Source organism: Colletes latitarsis, chromosome 7, assembly GCF_051014445.1.
Source record: "Colletes latitarsis isolate SP2378_abdomen chromosome 7, iyColLati1, whole genome shotgun sequence".
Taxonomy (NCBI): Eukaryota; Metazoa; Arthropoda; class Insecta; order Hymenoptera; family Colletidae; genus Colletes; species Colletes latitarsis.
In genome coordinates, this window is record NC_135140.1 from 18,321,097 (window position 1) to 18,335,106 (window position 14,010).

The 14,010-nt window shown below is 42.5% G+C and overlaps 3 protein-coding genes across 5 annotated transcripts; 1 reads left to right on the plus strand and 2 right to left on the minus strand.

Moving 5' to 3' along the window:
• Nucleotides 1-4,787: 4,787 nt before the first annotated feature.
• On the minus strand, nucleotides 4,788-7,737 carry LOC143343278 (BBSome complex member BBS2). Of its 3 annotated transcripts, none has more exons than XM_076768017.1 (11): nucleotides 7,438-7,737; nucleotides 7,211-7,330; nucleotides 6,961-7,149; nucleotides 6,716-6,898; nucleotides 6,436-6,658; nucleotides 6,155-6,366; nucleotides 5,908-6,078; nucleotides 5,730-5,834; nucleotides 5,332-5,644; nucleotides 5,016-5,270; nucleotides 4,788-4,841 (listed from the first exon to the last, which is right to left on the minus strand). In XM_076768017.1, exons 1-11 carry the CDS (start codon nucleotides 7,660-7,662, stop codon nucleotides 4,828-4,830), a joined length of 2,010 nt encoding a protein of 669 aa, XP_076624132.1. In that variant the 5' UTR covers nucleotides 7,663-7,737; the 3' UTR covers nucleotides 4,788-4,827. The 3 variants fall into 3 exon arrangements, with proteins under 3 accessions (XP_076624132.1, XP_076624131.1, XP_076624130.1); XM_076768016.1 differs by having other exon boundaries at nucleotides 4,788-4,963; XM_076768015.1 differs by having other exon boundaries at nucleotides 4,788-5,270.
• Nucleotides 7,738-7,860: 123 nt separating this feature from the next.
• Nucleotides 7,861-9,167, minus strand: Emc10 (ER membrane protein complex subunit 10). Its single transcript, XM_076768096.1, has 4 exons — nucleotides 8,844-9,167; nucleotides 8,509-8,772; nucleotides 8,171-8,437; nucleotides 7,861-8,104 (listed from the first exon to the last, which is right to left on the minus strand). Exons 1-4 carry the CDS (start codon nucleotides 8,901-8,903, stop codon nucleotides 8,006-8,008), a joined length of 690 nt encoding a protein of 229 aa, XP_076624211.1. The 5' UTR covers nucleotides 8,904-9,167; the 3' UTR covers nucleotides 7,861-8,005.
• A 255-nt stretch (nucleotides 9,168-9,422) lies between these two features.
• Nucleotides 9,423-13,655, plus strand: Mad1 (Mitotic arrest-deficient 1). The gene is made up of 5 exons (XM_076767809.1): nucleotides 9,423-9,781; nucleotides 9,889-10,143; nucleotides 11,028-12,148; nucleotides 12,252-12,550; nucleotides 12,681-13,655. The coding sequence occupies exons 2-5, from the start codon at nucleotides 9,889-9,891 to the stop codon at nucleotides 13,031-13,033; spliced, it is 2,028 nt and encodes a 675-aa protein (XP_076623924.1). The 5' UTR covers nucleotides 9,423-9,781; the 3' UTR covers nucleotides 13,034-13,655.
• The last annotated feature ends 355 nt before the right edge of the window (nucleotides 13,656-14,010 follow it).

Below are 14,010 nucleotides of genomic sequence, written 5' to 3' on the forward strand. Positions count from 1 at the left end.
CAAACTTGGGCGTTTTGCCGTGGATGGCTGTGCAAATCATGTACCAACGATGGGTCACACTATCTTTAACTTATGCACTGAGAGCTTCACGGGCAAACTAAACGGATATTTAAGTAGGCAAGAATGCAGTCATTTATGCCGACACTACTGTAGTTATTATAATGTTGTAAGAAGCTTTGGACACTGTTAATTATTCATTTTGGGACATTCTGCTTAAAAGATGCAACGACGATGATAATAAATTTCAACTCTGGTCTATGTTTATCAAAACTATTATTGCTGAAAATACATTGACTTACAAACAACGCCGAGTGCACTGTGGACACGTCTCGTGGGAGTCGAGAGAGAAAGGCTCACACTTCCCTTCTCGCTCTTCAACAACTAATATCCGACCTCCCGTCAACAGATCTCCACTGGCCTCTGCTGACCGTAGTTGACCACTCCTGGAATTTCTGACAACGTATAACGATTACGACTGGCTACTATTAGTCTCCCCCAGCCTCTGCTGACCGCTGCTGACCACTCCTGTTACTTCTGACAACGTATAACAATTACTACATGCTACTGTTCGCCCCTGCTGATCTCTGCTTGCCACTGCATGCCTCTGTTCGTCTCTGCTGACCGCTGCTGACCACCTCTGATACTTCTGACAAGATATAACGCTTACTACTTGCTACTATTCGCCCCTGGTGATCTCTGCTTGCCACTGCTGGACTCTGCTGACCATTGCTTATATTTCTGACAACCTATAACGATTACTACTGACTTCTGCTAACCTCTGTTGGTCTTTGCTGATCTCTGTCATCGTGTGCTTGTCTCTGCTGAACTTTCCTGGCCTCTGCCGAACGCTACTGACCACTGTAGGTATTTCTGATAATGTATAACGATTAATACTTACTACTGCATGCCCCTACAAGTCTCTGCTTGCCTTTGCAGCTTTCTGCTTGCCTGTGCATGCCTTTGCTGGCCTCTGCTGAACACTGCTGACCACCCCTGATGCTTCCGACAACGTATAACGATTACTACTTGTTACTGCTTGCCCCTGCTGGACTCTACTTGCCTCTGCATGCCTCTGCATGCCTCTGCTGGCCTCCGTTGGCCTCTGCTGACCACTGCTGACCACCGCTTATATTTCTGATAACGTACAACGATTACTACGACTCCTGCCTTCCTCTGTTAACCTCTGCCAGCATCTCCCGACCTAAGCTGGTCTCTACCAACATCTCCCGACGTCAGCTGACCATCGCTGACCACTGCTGACCGCTGCAGACAACTTGTGACATGATGTAATATAATATAACATGTTTATATGTATCAAAGTTTTGTATAATGTAAATCTATGACAATAAATGATATAATTTTAAAGTATTCAATGTGTTCTCATCATTTTTTACCGTCCTTTTCCTCTCCAAATCATTCTCCTACCTATAAGATGCGTACCACCTTCTTCGCAAGTTCACCAGCATTTTAGAAATGTTCCGGGAACTTTGGAAATCCGAATTTGACCTTGACCTTGGCCCAGTTTCGAAAGTGGGTCAAGGCCATTCGAAATTTCAGAAATCTTTGGGCCGACTTGGAAATCCGGATGGCCTTGACCCAATTTCGAAAGTGGGTCAAGGCCATTCGAATCTTAGAAAAATTCCGGCCGCTTTGGAAATCCGGATGGCCTTGACCTAATTTCGAAAGTGGGTCAAGGCCATTCGAAATTTCAGAAATCTTCCGGCCAACTTGGAAATCCGGATGGCCTTGACCCAATTTCGAAAGTAGGTCAAGGCCATTCGAAATTTCAGAAATCTTTGGGCCGACTTGGAAATCCGGATGGCCTTGACCCAATTTCGAAAGTAGGTCAAGGCCATTCGAAATTTTAGAAATCTCCGGGCCAACTTGGAAATCCGGATGGCCTTGACCCAATTTCGAAAGTAGGTCAAGGCCATTCGAAATTTTAGAAATCTCCGGGCGCTTTGGGAATCAGGATTTGGCCTTGACCCAGTTTCGAAAGTGGGTCAAGGTCACCGACATTTCAGAAAACGCTCCGGGCACTTTGAAATTCCAGTTTTAAGTAGAGATACGGTTTCTTATAACTAAAGGAATAATGGGGAGAGGAAAAGAAAGGTAAAAGTGACGAGAACACATAGAATTCTTTGCAATTATATTATTTATTGCCATAGATTTACATTATACAAAGTTTTAATACATGTACATCATGTTAGAAGTTGTTAACAAAGGTCAGCGTGGTCAGCAGGGGCCAGCAGAGGTCAGCAGAGGGATGCAGAGGCATGCAGAGACTAGCAGGGGCAAGCAGTAGCAAGTTGTAATCGTTATACACTGCCAGAAGCATCAGGGGTGGTCAGCAGAGGTCAGCAGAGGCTGGGAGATGTTGGCAGATGTCAGCAGAGGGTGGCAGTAGCCAGTAGTAATCGTTGTACGTTGCCAGAAATATAAACGGTGGTCAGCAGTAGTCAGCAGCGGTCAGCAGAGGCCAGCTTAGGCCAAGGGACGCTGGCAGAGGTTAACAGAGGAAGGCAGGAGTCGTAGAAATCGTTGTACGTTGCCAGAAATATAAGCGGTGGTCAGCAGAGGCCAGCAGTGGCAAGCAGAGATCACCAGGGGCGAATAGTAGCAAGTAGTAAGTGTTATATGTTGTCAGAAGCATCAGAGGTGGTCAGCAGCGGTCAGCAGAGACGAGCAGAGGTATGCAGTGGCAAGCAGAGATGAGCAGGGGCGAAGAGTAGCATGTAGTAATTGTTATACGATGTCAGAAGCATCAGGCGTGGTCAGCAGTGTTCAGCAGAGGCCAGCAAAGGCATGCAGAGGCAAGCAGAAACCTGCAAAGACAAGCTGAGACTTGTAGAGGCATGCAGTAGTAAGTATTAATCGTTATACATTATCAGAAATACCTGCAGTGGTCAGTAGCGTTCGGCAGGGGCCAGGAAAGTTCAGCAGAGACAAGCACACGCTGACAGAGATCAGCAAAGACCAACAGAGGTTAGCAGAAGTCAGTAGTAATCGTTATAGGTTGTCAGAAATATAAGCGATGGTCAGCAGAGTCCAGCAGAGGCAAGCAGTAATCAGGAGCAGTCAGTAACAGTCGCTGTATGGTGTCACAAGTTGTCGGGAGTTCTGTACCTTCGTCAGCACTGGTCATCAGAGGCAAATAGAAACCAGGGGTAATTTGCAGAGTTCAGTAATGAACTCTAGAAAAGGCAAGTAAAAATACCTGGGCAGTCGAGATTGCGAATCGTATGCCGTTGACGTGAGGTCCGATTTCAGTTGTTCAAGAGTGAGAAGGCAAATGTGAGCCTGCTTCTCTTAACTCCCATGGGACGTGTCCACGGTGCACTCGGCGCTTCGTCTGGCATCTCTGGTTTATACCAGAGATGACAGATCACGCGAACGTACGTAAGCTTGTAGTGTTTCGGAAAGTCGACAAAGGTAAACTGACTACTCTCCTTCAAGAGTCTCTCAAAGATGCCAGAAAGGCACCGAAGGTGCTCTCTCACATTATGCCAGATCACGCGTACGTGAGCTCGTGGAGGTTCGGAAAGTCGACAAAGGCAAACTGACGCATGCCCTCTTTCTCGATTATAAGTAATAGGAGAAAATGTACATAAAATAATTGGAAATCTGATTTCTAGATCAAGTTTAATCTTTGATAGTTGTTAATGGTACCCAGGACACGTTATTGGCGTAGAGAATATTTTATGTACGTCTCTGTATGTTGCTAAAATAGAAATGTGTATATACGTCGAACCACAATGGAGAACTGTCGATCTTATTGGAGTCATAGATATCATCGCCATGCTACTGTGGAGAAATCCTACGCGGATCATCGGAAGCAATCTGGAGAATGTGATATTATTTATTGTGTAATTGTTAGAAATGTATAATATCGTATGCAATTTTTTCTTAAACGTAACTATTTGCTTAGATTCATTCTGCAGCCCCTCGTTTGCGTTGTTTGTAAGTCGATGTATTTTCAGTAATAATATTTTTGATAAACATAGACCAGAGTTGAAATTTATTATCATCGTCGTTGCACTTTTTAAGCAGGATGTCCCAAAATGATTAACAGTGTCCAAAGCTTCTTACTACATTATAGTAACTACAGTAGTGTCGGCATAAGTGACTGCATTCTTGCCTACTTAAGTTCGTATCGTCAACGCTAGATGGATTTCTCGACAAACTTGGGCGTTTTAACACCAGAGGGTTCGAGGTCGGGAAATATGCGCCATCTAGCGTTGGAGATAAAGAACTATTCCACGACAAACTTGGGCGTTTTAACACCAGGGGGATTGAGGTCGGTAAATAAGCGCCATCTATCGTTGGAGATAACGAACTATCCGCGACAAACTTGGGCGTTTTGCCGTAGATGGCTGTGCAAATCATGTACCACCGATGGGTCACACTTTCTTTAACTTATGCACAGGGAGCATCACGGGCAAACTAAACGGATATTTAAGTAGGCAAGAATGCAGTCATTTATGTCGACACTACTGTAGTTATTATAATGTAGTAAGAAGCTCACGTACGCGTGATCTGGCATAGTGTGAGAAAGTGAAATGAGGTTCCGTCTGGCATCTCTGAGTTGTGACAGTGTAGGTTACGTGGTCGCATCTGGCGTGACAGCCGAGTGCAGAGTTGACGCAAATACAATCCGAAGCAGAAATTTTCCGATTAGTACCCACGAAAAATAGTATAACGAAAAAGTAAATTTTATTTGAACAAACCATTAGTCGTAAATATTTTTGTTCGTCCACAAAATGACACACGTGGAACGGGATCAGGAATGCAGTGTATACGAAATATTTATTAAAACTCCAACGACGCTTATTTTGTGTAATCTGTAACAATAAAATGTCAGTAAACGTTCAGCCATGTCTTATTGCAAGAGCGAGAGCTTTTGGATTTTGGTCCTGGATCGCAGTCCTGCAGTGCGCCACCGTGTTCGATGCATTGTTGCCAACTGAAAGACGCAAAACTAGAGCATTTCAGAGAAAGGTTAACGAAAAGGTTACCTCTTAATCTCGCTGCCCTCTGCACTCCGAGATTCAACTCCTTCAGGTTCGCGGTTAGGTCTCTGTAACTTTTCATCCTGATCTCGTGCTCCCTAATCAAGTCCACGTTGACGTTCTTCAGTTGCACCAACCTCTTCCTCATCTCCTCGACGTTTTCAAGAATCCTCGCGTCCTCTAAACGAATTATGATGCTCTTCAACAAAGTGGTTTCGCTGGCCGCCTCAGCCTGCAGCCTTATGTCGATTTCTTTCAAGTCTACGACAAACACACGCAACTGCTTAGCAGCATACGCTGAAATAAGAACTTGTTAAGTTACCTTTGACGCGTTCCAACGCGTCCAGCATCTTGCTCTCTTCCGTCGGAAACGTGACTTCCGAGGACAGCTCTCTGAGGCCCAAGTACATGGCCAATGATTGGATAATGTCACCCGCGAACACGGGGTCTTCTGTTTGAATAGTCACCTTTCCGGCTGGATCTGCCACGAAGCAGTGAACTTTTTGGTCCCTCATCCCACGAAGCCACAGCTCGATACCTCCGCTGTTGGGTCCGTCGTCCTTAACTTCGAATTCTTTCAGTAGTATGAAACTTTGGTTCAACCAGAGGGCGATCCTTTGAGACCTCTCTGCAAACTGAATAAATAATACTGGGGTGAGACACTTGGTATCCCTCTAACACTGCTAGTACAAAGACCTAACGTGATCACCAAACCAGTACCTCAGCTATAACACCGTTTTTCATGAAATCCTCCGCTATCTGCCCTGGCTTATCGATGACCTCGTACATGCAAAACCTGGGCAACTGGCGCGTCATCTCGAACACCTGTTGAGCCCAGTAGGCAGCGAAATTACAACAGTAACGTCTTTGTCTGTGGCGGGGAGTCTTTATCCCCTACCTGCATCAAGTCTGCGCCAGCTGGACCAACGCACACTTTCACGTGCATGTCCACAGGGGCGTTTTTGGCGGGACGAAGCTCTATTTCGAGTTCCCCCCTCGGTTTGATAGGATGAATGACCAGAGTCTCGCCCTCGAACACGCCTTCGGTGAAGACTATTGCGCAGTGGATCTGAAGACGACCATTTTTAACGTCATATCTGTTAACCTTAATGTCTATTGGAGAAGTAGAGTAGATCACGACTGACTAGAAGTCCTGGTCCTGACGCTAGGGCCACTCGTGCAGCACCGTTAGCCGTCATTAAGCTGACTGCCAATTTCGTTCGATGGTACATGTTAGGAACGGACGCTGCCCTTTGTCGTAGCTCCATCTGCAATGCTTGTTTCTTGGCCAGCAATTCGCGCATTGCCTCGCCCGGTTCTGGGGTGTCCATTGTGGAACCAGCGCCATAGCCCCGTACTGCAATCGATAAATAGTCGAATTATACTTTATATTACTGTATTTATGAAGCAAGAACGTGACAAGTACCTTCACCAGTGGTGGACACTACGACCAAGTCGGGTTTGCCAAACCTCCTGTAATCAGCTTCCACGATTCCAGCCACTCCGGACGATAATTGAATTTTGAAGATCACTTCTCCGTTATTGGACGATCTTGCGTCCACTTTCCCATTGTTCCACCCGGTTATAACCTCCGGGGTGCCATCCCCATTAACGTCGAAGCTCCTTGTGACTACCACCCTGTGTTTCGACTAGAAAATTTACGAAATCGAATGATTCGTTCAACAATCCACGCGCTTACGACTCACTTTAACGCGCCAAAGTCTCTGGCCCATTTCGTAAACACCCAGAGTCCCATTCCCAACCGAGTACACGAACCTCCTATCGGGAAATCCGGTTAAGGTAGTAACTGGAGCTGTCTCCTTAGCCTCCCAAAGTACATTGTCCTCTTTGTACACTTTTATTTCGAAGTCGTCGGTACCAGTGACTAGCTGGAAATTCAGACCATCAAAGATCAGAACCTCATAGACCCTGGGGATTCTGGAACATTTACTTCGTTCTCGTTGTCCCCGTCGAAGTCAAAGATAGCTAAGGAGCTGACAGTGCCTTCCACTACTGTCCAAAATATTTCTGTGCCATGTTGGTCTAAGATCGTCACTGAACAATTGCCACCGACGATCGCCACTTGGTTGGGAAGCCACCCCAGTTTACCAATCATGATGCATCTGGCACCGTCTGACATCTAACGAATAAATTGTATAAACTTAACAATATTCAATCTTGTGTTTGGCACACAAGAGTACCTCTTTGTAGAAAATATCGGCATTATCTTCGATATGGTAGGCCAGAACGTGCGTTGCAGTACCAATTAAGAGGACATCCCTCTCATCTTCGTTAAGCCGACCAGTGCACAGAGCCGTAATCTAATGATATATGCAAATATTGATTAACGCGTAATTCTAGATCTGCTAGGTGTACACCAAGCCTAGTCTGATACGTTCCTGGCTAATTTTAAATTTTCCAATTTTACCTCCGCCCCTATTTGAAGTTCCGCCAGTTCCCCGCTCCAAGACAACTTTCTATCAGACTGTTCGTGATCGTGACCCTTTATTTGCGGTTGCCTGTGAGGGCTGTGCACCAGTATGTTACCGCCAAACGTTGCCACCGCTAAACAAGCGTGGGAGCCATCGAATTTGCCGCAGGTTACGAGGCCAGACTCCACGTGTTTCTGAATATTCAAAGAAAACGCTGCCATTTTAAAGCCACATAGGTTACCTCATACTTAACTGAGCAGAGCTGACTCATTGGGTGGTGGGTTATTGATCCTACCCTGTTATACCTATGAATACCTTCTGTATTTAACTATACCTATTGGCACTGTACAGTTGTAGCTTTATTTCCGAACGGAACGAAAGCGATTTCTGATAGAAATGATAAATCGAAAAACGGACGAAAACTTAATTAAGTCGTAGAATTTATTTAGGAGAAGGTACAGTTATCGATCATTACAACTGTAATTACGAATGTACATCATAAATTTTTATAAATAAACTCTTCCCACACGAACACACTCAGAGACACACCGCACAGTTTCCGCATCATTGTCTTTGGGCACTGCCACCTGCCACCCCACCAGCTTCCGGGTTTGTTGCCGAGGACAAAAGAATAAAGATGAAAGCAAGGAAAATGTACATCCACTGAAACATAAAAATAACAATCCATAAAAAATTATAAATCTTTTTCTTTCGAACAAAAAGACTTACGTATCTCGATAGATAAGGTCTGTTGTCTTTGGCTTCTCCCCTTTCCCTTGCTTCTCTTTCGCGCACAAGTTTCTGAATGTATGTAGCAGTATCAGGAACCGGTCCACCATCTGGGTATTTAACAATAACATTAGTGGTCCACATATTTGTAAATGGACTCTCCAGGCTGCAAGGACCCGGTGACGTTTGGCTCACAACTATCGGCTCTGCTGCGCTGTCCAGCCATATAGTTATGACATCTTCAAGATCAGAACCAAGAAGGTAACACTACATACGGAAATAAGATTTTAAGTAACACAAATATAATCTGTCACGAATAATAGTGGAAGTATACTTACCGCGGGTACAGAAGTTAGGAATGTTATCTCATTTCCTGAAGAAGTTCGAGCCACAGCTTTAAGTCTGTACTTGCCATCATTTTTGGCAAGGTTTTTCAGTTCATTTATGTGAGGCTGCAGAAGTCCGTTTTGTCCAACAACGGATGCACCACTGCGTACGCTGGAAACCGTGAGGTTTCCTCGTTCAATGTAAATTGGTTCTGGCTCGTCGTTAAACGCGTGCCATAACCTCAACTGCAACCATCCGTCATAGTCGAGCTCGCTCTAAAGTTTGATGGATCGTTTCGTTAACGGACGACAAATTATTTTCATTGTACCTTTAAAACTATACTAACCCCACAAGCTAATGACGATACACTGATCAATAAACTTATACAGAAGTATACCAAGTGCATTTTTATAATTGTTTATCTTCTACGAGGTAAACGCAAAGTCAAATCGATCTCATTTTTACGATAATTATGTGTTTTACGACTTATTTATCAATGAATGGTTAACGGAACATGTAAGTTTTCGCACTATGCTATATGACATTAACAGTCAATGTGCTGACGTTTAGAAAATGTAACTATTTACATTTTTGTACGACTAACAATCGTATTTATTGAATTCTTTTATTAAATTTGATGAATCGTTCGGGCTTGCCTCTCTAAAATTATTAAAAAAAACCTCATTGATCGTAAAAATTATACAGGGCATAATAATACATTAGTTTTTCCACAATTTCATCGTTTTATTGGTCAGTGTCTAGTGAAAATTTACATGCAAAAATATAGTGCACGTTATTCTGACCAATCATTTTATTTTACGCTGCATGTATAACTACGGTCATGGGAATTTTCCTAGTGAATTCAACATGGCGTATTCCAGCGTTCATTTTGTGAATTATTTCGTTTGAGGAATACCTAGGAAAATATACTGTAAAAGTTTCAACAGTTATGGATTTATATTTATAAACAACAATAAGATCAACTGATTATACAAACTCTACTTCCCGATCTTTATACACTATCATTTTTATATGTAGAAATTTACTAAAAAGGAAATCCTAGTAATTATATAGTGCATTAGTCGAAACTTGTTTAGGACACTACTTGTGTGAAGTATAATGGAGAGTCAAAGACTTTGAAGCTTTGTCGGTGGCAGTAATGGTAGTTAAACATTTTAAAACGAAAAATTACAGAAGAAGTACAAGAAGAAGGCAGCTTATACTGTGAATCGAAACGTTTAACAGGAAGTTACAGTTTATAGCTGGTGAACGATATTCTTCAATGTATGTTTGTTTCCCATAACTGTAATATGATATTTGAACTCTCTTGTAGTAAGAGAGTATTTACCACAATTTTGTTTATTTATAAAGTCCATTAATGTTTGTTTCAGATGGGTGACAAAGATCCAACAAGTGTTATACAAATGATAAAGGATTTGCAGTCAGGATCAGAAGCATTTCGTAGAAATAGCAATAGCTTGGCATTGAGATTATCCGGGACTACATTTCCATCTATCAGTGATCAAGATGGATGTAATATTACACCTAAGAGAAGAAGACTTGATGACTCCATTAACTCCAGTAAAGACAGTGACACAAAGACTGTTCCAAACAGTCCATGGGAATGGAGAAGATTAAAAGGAGAGGTGATTATACTTTTGTTAATTATAATGATACATGGGTGAACTAAAGAGTAATGCACTGGATGAATATAAAAGATGGAAACAAGTTTCTATTACTGTTTCATAGATAGGTGGTTTTGCTAGTAGTGTATAGTTATCATTTTTGTTCTGAATGTTCCAATTCTCAGCCAGCCTATACAGGGTATTTGGCCTGGGAAAAATTTTAATGGGGGATTCTAGAGGCCAAAATAAGACAAAAATCAAGAATACCAATTTGTTGATGGAGGCTTCGTTAAAAAGTTATTAACGTTTAAAGTTTCGCCCGTAATGAATTTTTTTCTCGAAAATGCGCAAGATTTCGGGGGTATGTCTATTCACCAAAAATGATTGTAATTGACCCCCCTAGCTAACAATATTTTTTTCAGAACGATTTGAAATATTTTACTTTCGTCGAAAATTTCACACCTTCTCGAATTTTTTTCTCGAAAGTGGGTAGGATTTCGGGGGTATGTGTATTGACCAAAAATGATTGTAATTGACCCCCCTAGCTAACAATATTTTTTTCAGAACGATTTGAAATATTTTAATTTCGCCGAAAAATTTCACATCTTCTCGAATTTTTTTCTCGAAAGTGGGTAAGATTTCGGGGGTATGTGTATTCACCAAAAATGGTTGTAATTGACTCCCACAACCGAAAATAATTTTTCCAAAACGATTTGAAATTTTTGAATTTAATTGGTATTAACTTTTTAACGAAGCCTCCATCAACAAATTGGTATTCTTGATTTTCGTCTTATCTTGTCCTCTAGAATCCCCTATTAAAATTTTTCCCAGGGCTGGCTGAACACCCTGTATGTGAATATGTAAAAAGAAAAAGAATTTAAAAGCATTTACATCTGTTTGTTTAGGTCATATCATTAAAAACAAGGCTGTCTCATCAGGAAGCTGCTGTACAAAAGCTTCACAACATACGTAGGGAAATGGAAAGTATTTTTGATAAGGAGAAGAGTATTTTAGAAATGCAGACAGAGCAGGACAAACAAACTATCAAACAGTTGGAAATAAGACTCGATATCGCACGCAGAACAATTCAGGATGCGCGTGATGCGCAGACTTTGGCCGAGAAAGAGTTATTTGAGGTCAAGACGAACTTGGAACAAAAGGTGTTGATGCTGATGAACGAAAATTCAAAGTTATTGAGCGATATCAAGAACTCTTCTGTGACGGAATGTGCGCCAACGCCGAAAGATATTCCTAACACATCGGACGCGGAACCGAGATTGGAAGCGGCGCAAGCAAGAATAGCGCAGTTGGAGGAAAAGTTGAAGGAATCACAGGCCAAACAGCAAGAAATGGAATTGCAAAACGTGGATCTGCAGAACATGAAAATAAAAATCGAACGATTGGAATCGGAGCGGGCGTTATGGGAGGAGGGTAAAATATTAACAGCGAGGGCAGCAAGGGCAAATGAGCTCGAGAGGGAGCTCCATGCAGCAAAGGAGACCATTAACTCGTTAAGGGAATCCGTCAGGGGTAAATTACTTTTGGAGGAGCAAATGGCCAGCGTGACGAAAAGATTGGAGCATACCCAGAAAGTAGAGCAGCAAGTTGCCTCGTTGGAGGCAAAAAATACGGAACTTTCGTTGCGTCTGTCCGAGTATGAGTCGATCGGAATAACCGGCGGCTCGTTTGCTTTGAAACGGGAGCTGAATCGATTGCAACAGGCCGAGCTGGTGTTGAAAGCAGATGAAGGACAGATGAGATCGAAATTAGACGCCGCTCTACGGGAGTCCCAGTGTTTGTCGAAGAATTACGAGGAGATTAAAAAGTTGGCCACGGAAGTAACGATTTCCAAAGAGAAGTTGAACAAATTAGTGAGCAGATTACAAAAGAAAATGATTCTGGTTACGAGGGAGAGAGACAGTTATAGGCAGCAACTAGACATGTACGAGCAGGACATAACCGTAGATAGCAACAATGCTATAATCGAAAGAATTCCTGCGCTGGAACGCGCCATAGATGCTTACAGGTAATTAGAAAATTATATTTTAATCGGATGGCGATTCGAAAAGCCGTTTCACGAATTATTACGATCGTTTCGTATGATTACGGGGGGGTGCTCGTAATTCTAGGGAATTAGTTGCCAAATTAGAGTCCGATCTCCAAGCGGCTGAGGGCAACCATCAAATGGACGAGTGTCATAAGCTGAGGCAAGAAATAAATCGATTGAAGGGTGAATTAGAGCATCGAGCGTTGAAAGGCGACTTCAATTGCAACGCGAGGGTGTTGCATTTCACTATGAATCCCGCCGCCATTGCGGAACAGCAGGCGGAAGAAAAGCACAAAGCACTGTTACGCGAACTGGAAGAGCTAAGAGCCAAGGTGGCCCAAGGAGGTGCCAACACCACGACTTCCTCTCTTCAAGTACAAGGTAACTCAAAGTTTCTTTTCTTTATTTTTCCTTGAAAACAATTCGATCGTACTATGTCCTTTTCTGGACATTATACATTATAATAAACGGGGTATTCCTGTTTTTTTTTGCCTGACTTTCGTGCGTTTAGAAATAGCAGAGCTCAAACAGACGCACGAGATCAAGATAGCTCGCCTGAAAGAGGCCTTCAAAGCATCTTCGCAGGAGTATCGTCAGGCCTGTTATCAATTGTTCGGTTGGAGGGTAGACAGAACTAAAGAGGGTCGATACAAATTGTACAGCCAGTACGCGGAATCGTCGGAGGACTTTCTCTTCTTTAACATCGGCGAGGAGGGGGTGGATCTTTTGGAAACCGCTTTCTCCGCGACGCTTGTGCCGTTGGTGGAACAGTACTTGCGACGACAACACAGCGTTCCCATGTTCCTTAACGCTGTGCAGTCGGATTTATTTAGTCAGCAAACTATGACCAACGTTATGAGTTGATCTGTTTAATTTCCCATTAAAGGAGTATTATTTTAATTAGGTTAACGCGAGTATTTAGTACTTTTTGAAATCAATAAACGGCCATATTGTTTTTCATCCATGTTGTTTTTATTCACCTCTCTAATGCGCTGGCACCTCTACTCTGAAGCCTCATCAGTAATTAACGTACCGAGTGTAATAGTCATTTCAGCTTGACTTCACGTCGCTGCACATACATTACCAAAGCATTACGCGCTTCGTTCGCTAGTAGTTCCTCGTTTCTCGTGAACACGTTTGAACGAAACACCATGTTCAACCGCGTGTACCAAACGCAGGAACTGCGCCATCATTATTCGCTTTACTTGCCACGGGATCCACTCGATTCGCGGAACAACGAATGAAATTATTAGCAATAATACGATAGATGCATATTGCGGTACAGTTATTAACATGGGTTAAGTTAGCAGCATAATACGATTCATGTCTGCTGAAAGACGTTAGGTGTTCCACATACAAGTTTCAAAGATATTTAGCCTACGATTTTGCTAACATTTTTTAAGTCCCAACTATTGTCAGAATCTAATAAAATTGAAACAAATGTTACATTAACGTGCCTAATAAATAATTATTATTTCCCATGCTCCCAACTCCAGTTATTTCAAACACATTTGACTAACCATAAATCAGAATAAAAGTTCATTGAAATCTTCGGTTGTTACAAAATTAATTGTCGATTTGTGATATCACATTTTGGAAGCATATATAGACATACTTTCGCCGAAAAGTTTGTCTCTCTGGAGCCAGGATTTCGGTTATTCCTGTATCCTTTAACACCCTCTGAGTTCCAACTGACTTCTGCTGGTCGTTGGTGACCAGAGAACTATTCAATACCCCAACCATATTGCAACAGATAACGTATTTACTTATGTATTTTATTTAATTTGTTGTGCTTTAACCGTTTGCTTCTTTTATTCGTTCATTGTTATAAATGTTCCCTT